The sequence below is a fragment of the Lineus longissimus genome, chromosome 5 (genome assembly GCF_910592395.1).
Source record: "Lineus longissimus chromosome 5, tnLinLong1.2, whole genome shotgun sequence".
Lineage (NCBI taxonomy): Eukaryota > Metazoa > Nemertea > Pilidiophora > Heteronemertea > Lineidae > Lineus > Lineus longissimus.
Window position 1 is genome coordinate 10,605,422 of NC_088312.1, and position 13,441 is coordinate 10,618,862.

The 13,441-nt window shown below is 40.2% G+C and overlaps 1 protein-coding gene across 2 annotated transcripts in view; it reads left to right on the top strand.

The window, feature by feature from the left end:
• LOC135488427 (sestrin-1-like) overlaps positions 1-13,441 on the top strand; it is a 44,603-nt gene that overhangs the window by 10,040 nt on the left and 21,122 nt on the right. For both annotated transcript variants that reach the window (XM_064773034.1, XM_064773035.1), the window contains one exon: positions 5,407-5,577. In XM_064773034.1, the coding sequence (XP_064629104.1) occupies positions 5,407-5,577 (171 nt within the window). The remainder of the gene's footprint in view (positions 1-5,406; positions 5,578-13,441) is intronic.

Here is a 13,441-nt window from a genome sequence, read left to right on the forward strand (position 1 = left end):
GGGGGCAAAATACATTTGGCGATGATCACATCTCCACATTCCCTTAGTGAAAATGAGAATTGAGAATAAAAACAATGGGCAGAGTAAAAGGAAAGTATTTTAAACTGCTGATGCAGCAAAAGAGAGAAAAAAACTCCTCAGAATTACTTTGGGAAAATGAACCTCCTGCATCGGAGGTATCAGATGTTGCCAAGGAATTCGACCCCGGTGGAGGCGATCAATAATCTCTAACCTGGCACGCAACACCTTGCTGGTTCATACATTCCGGCAATCAATAAATCGTCTGAATCATTCTCGATTATCAAAGAAGTCATGTGATTCCTGTACATTTCGGCGGCATCGATGAGGTCTCTCATTAGTGACGCTATAAGTTGACCAAAGTCAGCTTTTACTTATCATGGGAGGTAGTCATTGGATGCACGCCCCCCCCTTCGTGCATTGTCACAATGTAAAGTGGATCAGAGTTTGATATTGAATTAATTAAGAATTAATTAATCATCCTCGTTAAGATTTTAAAACGAAATTGCGAGTTTATTTTCAATCATCTGTTGAGATTCAGTGGTGTTGGAGGCCATACAATTTCTCTCCCTGAAAAGTGAACAAAAAGTATGGGTTTCGTGTTACAGGTAGGATTAATTCAAAGTCTATCAAGAGAAATCATAGATTGGGGTCTAAAATCCAATGTTCTTGATCTTTGTTTAGTTTTGTTGTTTATGGACTTGTGAAATATGGAGGTTGACCGTTTTCCCAGGCGTGTTTGAAACCTACTGGCTTCTCTAGCACTGATTGTATAAGCTCAAGTTCCATATTAGATTGTCGGATTAAATTGAAGTGAATTTGAAATTTACATTATGGATTAATGATCCTTAATATTTGGAACAAGGCCAAGATACTACAATAGTTTGGTTCTTGCATTCTAGCCAGGACCATAAATGGAAATATCCTGTTTTTAGTCCCGAGTTGATTTTATTACAGAGTACTACTATATACTCCTGTTAAAAGTTATAATGTTCTCAAATTTTCTGTTGTTTGAAGCACGTTTCCCATTCGCTTCAATTGTACTTCATTCAATTAATTTTGACGCAAGTCTCAGTGTACCATGCACAGACAAGCGAAATTATCACAGCCAACATCACATGTGACAAAAATTGCTTGTTTGCAGTGCATGTTCATCGTAGGTGTGCATGTCTGAAGAAACATGCCAGCGTCATAGATGAACAGTAAAATTCATGTAGCAACATGTGGCAATGTAAAAGAAATGCATTAGTATCAAGTCAATGAAAAAACTTTTTTGTTTATAAGTCCAAATTACTTCTATTAGACTTCTGAGGTTCCTGTCTGCATTTTCTCAGTGGAAATTTCCACTCATATTTTTGAGCACCATGCAGATATCAAGTTCAGCTTAAGTTTGTCACAAACTCTGTTAGTCTGTACAAAAAAGCGTTGAATGTATTGTAATGTCATGTAATTTGGATGAACTGGACTTGGTTTGGACTGGAATCATATTGATTTATATATACTTGTTGGCAATAATCATCATTGTTCGGCTTATACCCAATTATCAGAGAGTCCCTGCAGGCTTAGAATTACTGTTGAGAATTCATAACTGGTGGACTACGCTATGTTACCGCCTGCCGGCGGGAAGTCTCTCTTTAGAATGGTAAGGGGTCTTTATATCCCCTATGCGATATACAGTAGAACCTCTCTATTATATAAAGGACACCCTCGGGACTGACAAGTGCTGTCCTTAATAGAGAGGTGTCCTGATTAGAGAGGACAAATTCCATGTATACAATCAATTTGGGACCAAAACTTGTGTCCTTAATGGCGAGGTGTCCTTAATAGAGAGGTGTTGCTAAGGGAGGTTCCACTGTGCATATGGTATAACTGATTTCCTGATTGCCAGTCATGAGAGTTGGATGAAAAAAGAATTTACACAAAAAATCTGCTGTTTACTCAGTAATTATATTTTTTTAAATCCCTGAAATCGAATCTCTGAAATCGACCATGAATTGGCATATTTTTCAGAAATTTTCTGTTTAAAACACGACATCTGCTCCAGAAAATATTAATCAATATCATGAAGTTGTAAATCAAAAATGTCTCATGGCCTACTTTATACAGTATGAGCCTATCTTATCAAAATTCCATTAATTATTTTTGTTTTGGCTGGACGTAAGTGTGAAATGATGCAGTTTAAGAGGCAAATGTGAAATGGTGCAATGAATCACGCTTGTTTTAATGTGACTGAAGGTGCAGTCTATGAAGTAAAAAAATGACATGGCACAATTTTCGGATCAATTGATTGTGATAAATTCCTTGAAATTGTTTTGTTTTGGCTAGACATATCAGGCAGCACTCTGTCACCCAGACCCACATGTGATATTCAGGACAAGTGGTCACTGGATATGGCTGATGTAAGACTGGTATTTTTGTCTGGATCAACACCTGACCATCTAAAGTCCTGAGGAGGGGGTCATCTGTTTCCAAAACTGTATGATAGTAATCGGGATGGGGGGGAGGGGGGGGGGGGTGCTGTATGTAACGGATGACTTGAGATGGTGACTAATTTTCACAGCCCTTGCCCACCTCTCTGTACCACAGGTCTGCTGATTGAATGCATTAATTGCAAGGTGCTGCTGTTATTTTAAAAATGTTGTCATATTTTTTATGTGATTTGTATAGTGAGAGACAGACAGCAGACTTTTGGCAGGGACCTGGAATGGATTGTCAGTTTTCCAAGTGGAGCAACTGGGTTGAATACCAGCAGACTAATTGTTGTTGGCCTGCTGACCCCAGGCCTGTTGGCAGGTTGATTAAAAATCCTTGGTCCTGTCTAGCCAAACATTATTGATTAAGATTGCAAGGTTTTGCTATAAAATCTCTGGAAGACAATCCAGAGCGTTCAGTTTTAAGAAGACAGAATGAGAGATATTTCTCTGCGTTACAACGCCATGAAAATGGAAGAGCGTGAAATGGAAGAGTTGGGAGAGGAGGACTCGAATTGGATTGTGAGTATATTGCTGAATCTTGAAACAAGACAATGACATTGATCTCTGTTATTGTCCATCATACACTGCCCTTACTTCATCAGTAACAAAAAGCAATTGGTTTTCTTTAAAATCTGTTTGGCAGACTTGGTGAGACTGGTGCTTTCCAATGATGGCAATGCAATTGCAACAGTTATCCTGAGAATTATTGTTTCCAGATACCATCTCGCTAGTGCTCCCGCGCACAAGGACTAGATTTGGCGAGCGTACATTCCAGTGTGCCGCAGCAGCACTCTGGAATGACCTCCCTAGTAATATTTGAAATGCGGACTCCATCACAACTTTTAAGACACTCCTCAAGACCCACCTTTTTCAATAACATTACGAACATTAGAATTGTTTATTGTTGTCAAAGACTATACTTCTTTAGAGACTCTGTTTTTGTTAAGCGCCTTTGAACGGCCCAATATAGGACTGATAAGGGCGCTATATAAATGTGATAGATAGATAGATAGATAGATAGAAGTGATATTCAGTAAAAACCATTGTCATTTTTTCGTCTTCGTATAATTTGTCAATATTACGGGTTTTGTTTTCGTGATAGAATTACACCCGCACACACACCCACGCCTAAATCTGAACCATTTTTCAATACCATGATACCAAGAATTAAATATCGTTTAGAAATTCCATGTGCAGCATGGTTTGATTAATCTGATTATATTTCGATTCATCAAGAGAATACATGATTAGCTGCAACATCCAATTTCTACTTGTTGCAGTATGAAGATTAATTAATCCTGTCGAACGAATAGAGAATGGCAACTTCATTAGTTTAAGAGGACATCTGGCATCCAGCGAGTTGTGTCGGAACATGCAACCACATAAATATCAGTATGTAAATAACCCAGACTTGAAAAGAGAACAAAACTGTCAAAAACGTATTACAGCAGAACCTCTCTATTGAGGACACTCTTGGGGCTGACAAGTGCTGTCCTTAATAGAGAGGTTTCATGATTAGAGAGGTCAAATTGAATGTAAAAAAAAACAATTTGGGACCAAGCGTAGTGCCCTTGATGGAGAGGTTGTCCTTAATAGAGAGGTGTCTGCTAAGGGAGGTTCCACTGTACTACAAATGCTTAGCAGAAAAGCTATATGCCAAGTATGCTTATCTTGTTCGCAAGGTAAACACAAATCAAGGAATCAAAATATTTTATTTGTATACCCTTTTATATCAGGAGATATTGCACTGTGTCAATGTACATGTCTTACATGTCAAGATTGCTATTTGTGCGAACCATTCTTGATTCGTGTGATGTGACAATACAAAGCAGGATTTTTCTCGCCCTGGTAATTCAAAGTTGAAAAGTCAAACATTCGATTGCTTGACAATACTGCCCTGTGGACTGAGTCCCCTGTGAGTTCACGAAAGATAACTTTGGTTTCTGTCTTGTAGAAAATGGGGTGGAGCCTAATCATATATTACAATTTTTATTTTCACTAATTAAAACCTGAAGAACCCTTCTTTAACAAAATGTCTGTGCATTCCTTATCAAGTGGCCTGCTCAAGGACTATGTAATTCAGCTCGATGTGACCGAACACCTTTTATCATTTCATGTTCATCACTACCACGCTCCTCGATCCCCATAGATGGTTGTTCTCTTGTTAGTTACAAATGACATTGGTGGCTCGCCTGTCTGAAGATATCCTGTTGGTGAAGCTGGGCTGGCCGTGCCATCATCCGATTGTAAACCCAGTGCCACCTGGGAGTCAATGGAGACACTCAGAATGGTCATGGTCTTTCACTGTATATATTATGCGTAACCTAAAACCCCCATTCCAAAATGGTTTTCACCAGCTTTGTGGAAGTATGGAGGTGAAGGTCGTTGGTGCCATTATCTGCCAATATCAGCTGATTTTCCTGGCAGAATATTTATGGGTATGAGGGGCATTGCATCAGCGTTTAAATAAGCACATAAAAGCCATGTGGGATTGGTGCACACTTCAGTGTCAATGGAACAGAGCTGTCAAATGTTACTTGGGATAAACGTCAGCGAACTGCACCATGTTTTAATGAAATGAATTAATAACAAGATGTGGGCTTTATCCTGGTCAGACGTGGGAGATTGAGATACTGCATCCGATTCATCTTCAGTAAAGGATAAGAGAAGCTGGAAAGGACTTTGATTCAATCGGTCTTCTGAAGGAAATTTAACTTTCTGTGATAAACTTTTATAGTTGTGATTCAGAGACATAGACTTTTGTGATAATCTTTCTTATTTGTGATTGTGATTTTGTACTTGACAAATTTTGTACTTTATTCGTCTGAGATTTTTGACAATGATATTTGACGAGCTTCGAAGTTATTACGAATTTGATGAAGCTGACATGGCCGAATCTGTTGAATCTTTGCAGACCCAGTCGCTGTTCGTTGATGCATTTCTCCAAAATAATCGGCTGGAGCATATGGTCCAGGTCATGGGTTACCACCCAGAGTACCTGGACTGCTTCCTACGGACACAGCACTACATGTTGAGGGGAGATGGCCCGCTTCCCTACGAGTACAGACATTACATCGCTATTTTGGTAAGTGAAACTCTTTTTTCATTACTACATGTATGTGTTTGCAGAGTTATTTTGTGGATTTTTCTCCCAGAATTATTTCTGATGGCTTCATTTTGCCACATTATAGACACTTATTTCAGCGCTGTTTGTTTGTCAGTGCTGTTTGTTTGCTGTTTGTTTCACAGAGAGAGTAGTTATCATCGCTACAGCTCATCTTGAATAATGATAATTGGTGATGCGGCATTCATGGAAAAAACAAAGTTGGAGTATTTACCACTGTCTGATGCCCGGGCCGTTGAGAACTCCTCAATTTTATTTGCGTTTTGTCTCGGGTGCTTTAAAGATGGACAGTATACCATGGTGATGCCTTTGCTCATGGTACCACTGGCTGTCATGCTGTGTCTATTTGCCAAACATAGGTTTATTTCAAATTCAGTGGCATGCAGGCAGGCAGTCACGCATATAGTAGCAGCGTCAGTGTGTGGTCAGGCTGCTGAGAGTGGCTAGCTGTACTCAGAATTCAATCACCCCTATATTCGTAATTGCTAGATCCTTGTAAAAATGAGGATTCTTGCCGAGTCAAACTGAGGAAGACGTGGGAGGAGGGTAAAAAGTCAAAAAGTATCAGCAAAAACAAAACTGATGCAATCCAATCAGTTCCTTTTGTGTTTCTCTGTAAAACAGAAGGACTCAAGAATGTTGCAGATAAACAGGTTCTATAGTTTTGACATTTCTTGCATCACCCTTGTTTACTCTTGGCCAGTAAGTTGCCCCACCTGTTGAATGGATCTGGCTATTCTTAGTAACCGATTCTTCTATAACAAATGCTGCAGTTTTTAGTGTGTCTGGTGTTGTGTGCAGATGTTGTATTGTGCCCAAAATGATTGTTCAATGTCTATTTCAAGGTCCTTCTCATGAGTTGAATGATAAATGTCTGATCCATGAGATGGTATTAGCTTGAGGCTTCGATTATTCACAACAATTCGTGCTCATTGAAAGTCTCATCCCACCATTTGACCATGCAGCTACAAAGGATTTGCCCAAGATAGTCTATGTGGTATGTTGTCTTTTTCCAGCGGCCTGTAACCGGTAGATTAAGATTTGAATCACCAGGCTGACTCCTGATGAATTACAAAATATCATCAATTGAACTTGAAGGTCAATCACATTGTGAACAGTTACGACATGATTGTCTGCTTAAGTTTATGATAAACAAGACTATAAATGCTGATAAATAACATGTTGAAACGACTTTATTTTTAGATAAATAAAATAATGGGCCATTGGATTTATAAATATCTATCACCAGGCATGTCAACAGCTGGGAGTTGAAAGTCACTATTTTGTCAGTGCTTAAATTGGTCAAGGTGTCCAGGTATGACATGTTGTGACTATAATATCATGCAGTTCTATTCAGCTTTGGGTCACATTGTCCAGAAAAGTCAGTATATTGTTTATGATTTAACATTATCATAGGTCTGGGGGACATTTGTGACACGCTTATAGGCCAACTTATGAACATTTCAGTTCAAGGCCTAACATCGAAAAAAAGAACTATAAACAGTAGAACCTCTATTAGCGGACACCTCTCTATTAAGGACACTAGTTCTGGTCCCAAATTGGCTGTTTTCATTCAATTTGACCTCTCTAATCAGGACACCTCTCTATTAAGGACAGCACTTGTCAGTCCCAAGGGTGTCCTTGATAGAGAGGTTCTACTGTATATAACTGCATGGGATGAGCTCCAGTCTGCAGAGACATATCCTGACATCATTTTCAGTCAAAAAATACTAAAAAAGTTGGCATGGGCGTGTGTCAGCCGCGATGAGTTAGTCATACTGGAGCCTGGTGATGCTTAGATCAATGCAATCTGTAATTATTGATTGAAATCGGATGGAGCCTGGATTTCCATTCAAATATGCTTTATGGGCTGAACCAGGGGTTTCATTTGGGAGAATCAAGTCCATCTTGATAGGTCTATGCTGCTGCTTTATTCATTGACCGTTTGGGGTGAGTGGCTGTGGTATTGAATACCTGTATATGACTATGCTTGCCCCACCCATCAATCAAGGCGTGATTGTTGCTCTACATCTTGAGAGACCTGGGGATCAGGAGGGAAATCAATCATCTCATGATTCAGATGTCCTACTTGCAGTAAACTGTCTTCTCTCTGAGAAGTTACCCTCTATATTTTCTGGTGATAGTAGGCTTACTGGCAGTGCTTCCAGCTTCACCAACTCCAAAGAATCATTCCTCGAAGCTTTACCAATTGTTTTGCCATCTCAGAGTCTCAACGTTAGGGTGCTGATCGAAGTTCTGAAGATGATGAATTGGCATTTTCCTGCATTGAGGGCCTATGGAGAAATTCTACTTCTAAGTCATTTGTGTTCTTCAGAATTTGGTGGTAGCTGACCACACAATTCCACTTGGAAACCATTCGACTGGGATGATGCCTGGCCTAACTATGTCATTGATAATATGTTGGAAAGGTCATGCTACATGTACTATTATACACAGTGGACAACTTTCTACAAGCAGCATCTTCCACCTGTAAAGCCTTGCATGCCTCTGTATCCAGCTTAGGCCTCCTGCTCCTCTTGGCATGCTTCACCTGGTGAGGTCATTTTCTGAGTAAGCGGTTGCTTGCATAAATCACCGAAGAATGCTCTCCCCTGGTATTCCACACAGTGGAAACTGCCCATATATCACATCCAATATGCCGCTTTCTTCATAACCTGACAGGCCATATTCATGGCTGTTTGAACCATAAAACCAACATAACTGATGGCCTACCTTAATGGCTGTGTGGCTAGCTTCTATGGAGGCCTGTGAGTCCTGGTGGGGTCACCCTGGTCAATACAGAATTGAAGGCAAGTTCAACTTGAGTAGCCCAAGGAGAAGACCGGTGTCTAGCTGTCCTAGGTCTGCTTGATACCTCTTGATATGGGCAGGTTTCCCAACCGACATCTATCCTAGGTCTGCGTGCTTCTTGATATGGGCAGGTTTCCCGACCGACATCTGTCCTAGGTCTGCTTCATACTTCTTGATATGGGCAGGTTTCCCGACCGGCATCTGTCCTAGGTCTGCTTGCCTCTTGGTATGGGCAGGTTTCCCAACCGGCATCTGTCCTAGGTCTGCTTGATACCTCTTGATATTGGCAGGTTTCCCGACCGGCATCTGTCCTAGTTCTGCTTGATACTTCTTGATATGGGCAGGTTTCCCAACCGGCATCTGTCCTAGGCCTGCTTGATACTTCTTGATACTTCTTGATATGGGCAGGTTTCCTGACAGGTTTCCCAACCCGCATCTGTCCTAGGTCTGCTTGATACTTCTTGATACTTCTTGATATGGGCAGGTTTCCTGACCGGCATCTGTCCTAGGCCTGCTTGATACTTCTTGATACTTCTTGATATGGGCAGGTTTCCTGACAGGTTTCCCAACCGGCATCTGTCCTAGGCCTGCTTGATACTTCTTGATACTTCTTGATATGGGCAGGTTTCCTGACAGGTTTCCCAACCCGCATCTGTCCTAGGTCTGCTTGATACTTCTTGATACTTCTTGATATGGGCAGGTTTCCCAACCCGCATCTGTCCTAGGTCTGCTTGCTACTTCTTGATACTTCTTGATATGGGCAGGTTTCCTGACCGGCATCTGTCCTAGGTCTGCTTGCCTCTTGATATGGGCAGGTTTCCCAGTTCTGTTTTACTTCAGAGGATCACACATTAGTGCTTTATGGGGAGAAAAAATTATTTATTAGCCAATCCACTGTCTTGTAATGTAGTTTATTGTTGCACAATTATCACAAATTGTGATAAAGTGGTGTCCTGTTGCTGCCGTTTTTGTTGGAAAATGTATTTGCATTACCATCGTTTACAGTGAGAAATGCATTTTTGCTTCAAATTAGGCTTACAAATTATTTTATGATACTATTAATATTTTTTCTGTGCTGTTATGTTAAAAGCATGGAAAACATAATTTTGTGTTGCATCATATTGGTCTGGAACTTTTTTGGGCAATTTTGAAAGGCTTTAATTGTGTAAAGATTATAATGATGTTGTGAAGAAAGATTGTGATGGTACATCTACCAGTAAATTTTTTCAAACTGGTCGAAAAATGTTTTATATGAAGAATTGGTAGATATTTAGCCGTAAGCTTTAAAAAAATGTGAGTTAAACTGGTGGTAACACACAGAAAATTGTTACACTGGAGGGATGTCTCTCCATGACTGTTTATGAACACAGCATGCCCTTTTGGAAATAGCTAATTCGGATAATCGTGGATATTTACTTGAGCTATCATTCCCTACTGTTGCTAAGATCCAGGTTGATCTCTGCTGGACTAGAATTGATTCGGCTGTGAATTTTGTGTAGTCTTTTTAAGAAGTTTTCAGTGTTCTCCACAGGGTTTTCTCAAGGTAGGGTGATACCCTTGCTTTTCATGATCTTTTACCAGTGTGCAACACAAGGTAGGGTGGCCAGCGATTTGAGTAGGGTGGCCCTATAGGAACCCTCTACAAAGTTCTAGAGCAAGGTAGGGTGGCTCTTCCAATCCAAGGTAGGGTGGTAAGCTGCCAAGGTAGGGTGGGCCACCCTGACAAATAGCCTTGTGGAGAACACTGAGTTTTGTACCTGTGATTTTGCTCAATTCAGCAAGAAGTGGATGGACTCTTATATATTGCTTGCCGATAACAGCACCAGACTTTGGTATTGCATACAGCTTTCCTTACAAGTCCAGGGAAGATAGTCTCTGCATAGTAGTATATACATCATCATCCTGAGGAATTTCTCTGATTGCAAGTAACAACAAACTTAGTCATAAGAGCATTTAGATAGTATTGGCACAAGCAATTATCATAAAGGGACACTTGACGGTATTGCGGTATTGCGTATGGTCATTTGTCCAATTTGGCCATCACCTCTTGACTAATTGCCTCTGACCTGCATTTGACTATTGGTATCCACCAACTTTTTGCCACAGATGGGTCTTCTGTTAGCCAGTGTTGGGTAATGTTGGGTCCGGCATAGTAATAGTATTCAACACCAATGGTGTGTAGTCCATGACATCTGCACTTCCACCTAACATATAACCGCTGTCGTGGTATTGAAAATATTTTTCGAAAAAAATTATGCAATTTGTTTTTTTTCAAGTGTGAGCATAATATTTCCTCATAATGTTTCCAATCAATTTAGCCTTGTTGAAATAATTTCATGTTTTCCGCTTCTCTTCATAATGGGTGGTTGAGAGGTTAATAGTGTCTTAGTCCAGTGGTGCAAAGTGAAAATTAATTGCACTCTGGTAGTGGTCTTATATTGGAATTTATATCATGCGTTGCGGTTATATGATTTATGAAACTGTTTTCTTTACCTTCTATTAACATTTACCAGTCGTGCCCTGGAGGGAGGTCACCTTGCCAATCTCAGACTAAAGTTTTTCACCAAAATTGTTATAATGTTGAAAATCTGATCTTTGCACCATCACCTCCAGAAAGAAGTTCTGCCTTCTACCTTGTCCTTGTGGTGATGAGGCAAGGTGCCCTCTCGGCGGCCTCTGCATGAGATAAGATTTCACTTGCTGCTGAAGAGGCTTGTATTTTGAAAGGAAAACCCTTCTTGAAGATTTTCCTTTCCTTTCCTGATGTTCAGAATTTCCTGGACCTGCTGAAACTGAAAATATGGCAATGCATTTAGTCTTTTTAAAACAGATATGGGCTGTTTGAATGACTGTTAGGCATGTTAGGTGAGCTCTAGCTGTCTGAGTATTCTGAAGCAACGAACGATTGTTGCATATCAGGTAGAATTGTAAACCAGTGAAACTCTCAAGCCTGGCCTAATACTTGCAACTGCATGCTTATATTAAATTCATATCAAGGGGGCAAATGTCAATTGTTGAAATTGGCAATTATTGATGTCTAATTGTAAGAGAAACTTTGTAGGACTTGACCAGCCTGATTGGTTGGTGGGGAGAATTAAGTAAAGAAGTAGTTCACAAAACTCAAGCACAACTTTTGTATGTGACTGAGAATGGTATCAAAGAGCCAGTGATGGAACAACCAGTTGATTGATTGGCTATTTACCTAATTTCGGTGAACTTGATCTGACCGCCCCAAGAATTGCATTGATTGCCTGCACTCTGTAGCTGAGATCTTACATAAAACAGGTACCATCCCAGAGATTGAGGAATGTTGCCTTGGGCCAATAGGATACTATTATCTTCTGTTATTTTCAATTTTTCTTTCCCCAGGTTTATTTCAGCGGTTGAAAGTTTAAAGACTATATAAATAAATTGCTGTTGTCTGTTCTGTGTCGAATCATCGCAAGTTTTCAAAGAAATTCATTTGAACAGACTTGGCACTTCCTATTTTCCTGATACTCGTCCCCTCCCGAAGAAAGAAAGAAATCGGAATGTGTATGTCCATTTAACCAATCTCTTTCACTTGAAATTATGGTGTGCTTGAAAAATCTTGTTGACAGGATTTCTAAGCGGTTTGGAGCAATGATTGATCACGTCTGATCAAGTTGTTTTTGTTTACCTCCGAGAGATGGTTTATTGATTACTACACTGTAGTCTGGTTGCCATTCATCTTCTCTCGGCAATCAATGTTATGGCCATTGGTTCGGCTCCCGGTACATGAAGCGGAAGCCGGCCCGAGTGATGTCATGGCTGATAAATGGCCGAGGCAACCCGCCGTGTAGATTAAGAACGCGTCCTAGTGTTTCAATGTCAGAACAGGTCGATGGGCACTGCGTCTTTCTTTCCCTGTTCTGAGGGCTCCTCTGCCCCCTTTGTTCTTCGTAATCTGAGGAAATCTGGCTTAGAGAATGACGCTATAGTTTGTGTTTCTCATTGAAAGACCAAGATATATTTTCAGGCGGGGGGGGGGGGATTTTATGATGTCAGTTTATCTTTTTGATTATAATTTGTGCCACGATGTGCCCTGGCCTACTTGGAATCGAACTATTTGGTATTGGTGTCAAAAATTAGTTGAGTCATCATGAGACAGACTATAAAATAGTTCTGTTTTCCTTGATATAATAGGCTTGTTTGGCTCTGTCTGGACATGGCCAGTGTCTGATGTGTTACATGTGATGGCCTGTAGGCCTTACACTTCCTTCCCATGTTTGTTCAATGTCAATGTTTCCTGAATCTCCTTCCTGGATGTGTGAAAATTACCCATAATTTCTTCGAATTGCCATAGTTGCACACATTGAATATGGTGATGCTTGGATGTACTGCACGACTAAGATGCGGGTCCCAAATAGTTGTCATCATGAGATGCGGGTCCCAAATAGTTTTCGAATAGGTGGAGGTACAGGTAGAATGGTCCCTGTATCTCCTTCTGGTGAAATTAAGAAGCTTATAGGCCTACTCCCCTTTAGCTCCAGGCCTATTAATTCTTTGTGGTACAGTCAAGGTACCAATACCTGATCAATAGACTACTGATGATAATTAAACTCTATTTGTCAGTCTTATGAATGTGGAAATGCGATACAAACTGTTTTTGTGACACCTTAAACGCTTCGTCCCTATTTTAGTTATAAAGATTTTAGTGATGTTTGTTGTCACATATTATACACAACCATGCAGAGGGCTGGATCATTCGGTGTCTGCTCATTTGGTGACGAAAATGCATTAAATGTAATGTCAGCAAAGAAATACATGTACAAATAAAGTATGTACTGTTGTTATACACTGTTGTTGAAGTCTTGAAATAAAATATATAGTACAAAAATGTTCTTCCGGTATAGCATTGCAAGGGCTTATTTTAGATATGTTCTTCATGAATTTATGGACATTAAGAGGGTTTCCGTGTATTGTGCATTCTTTGGAATGCCAGTCATTCCACCTCATGGAACTCCTATAAAGGAGTGAGGTGTACTTCCTTCTT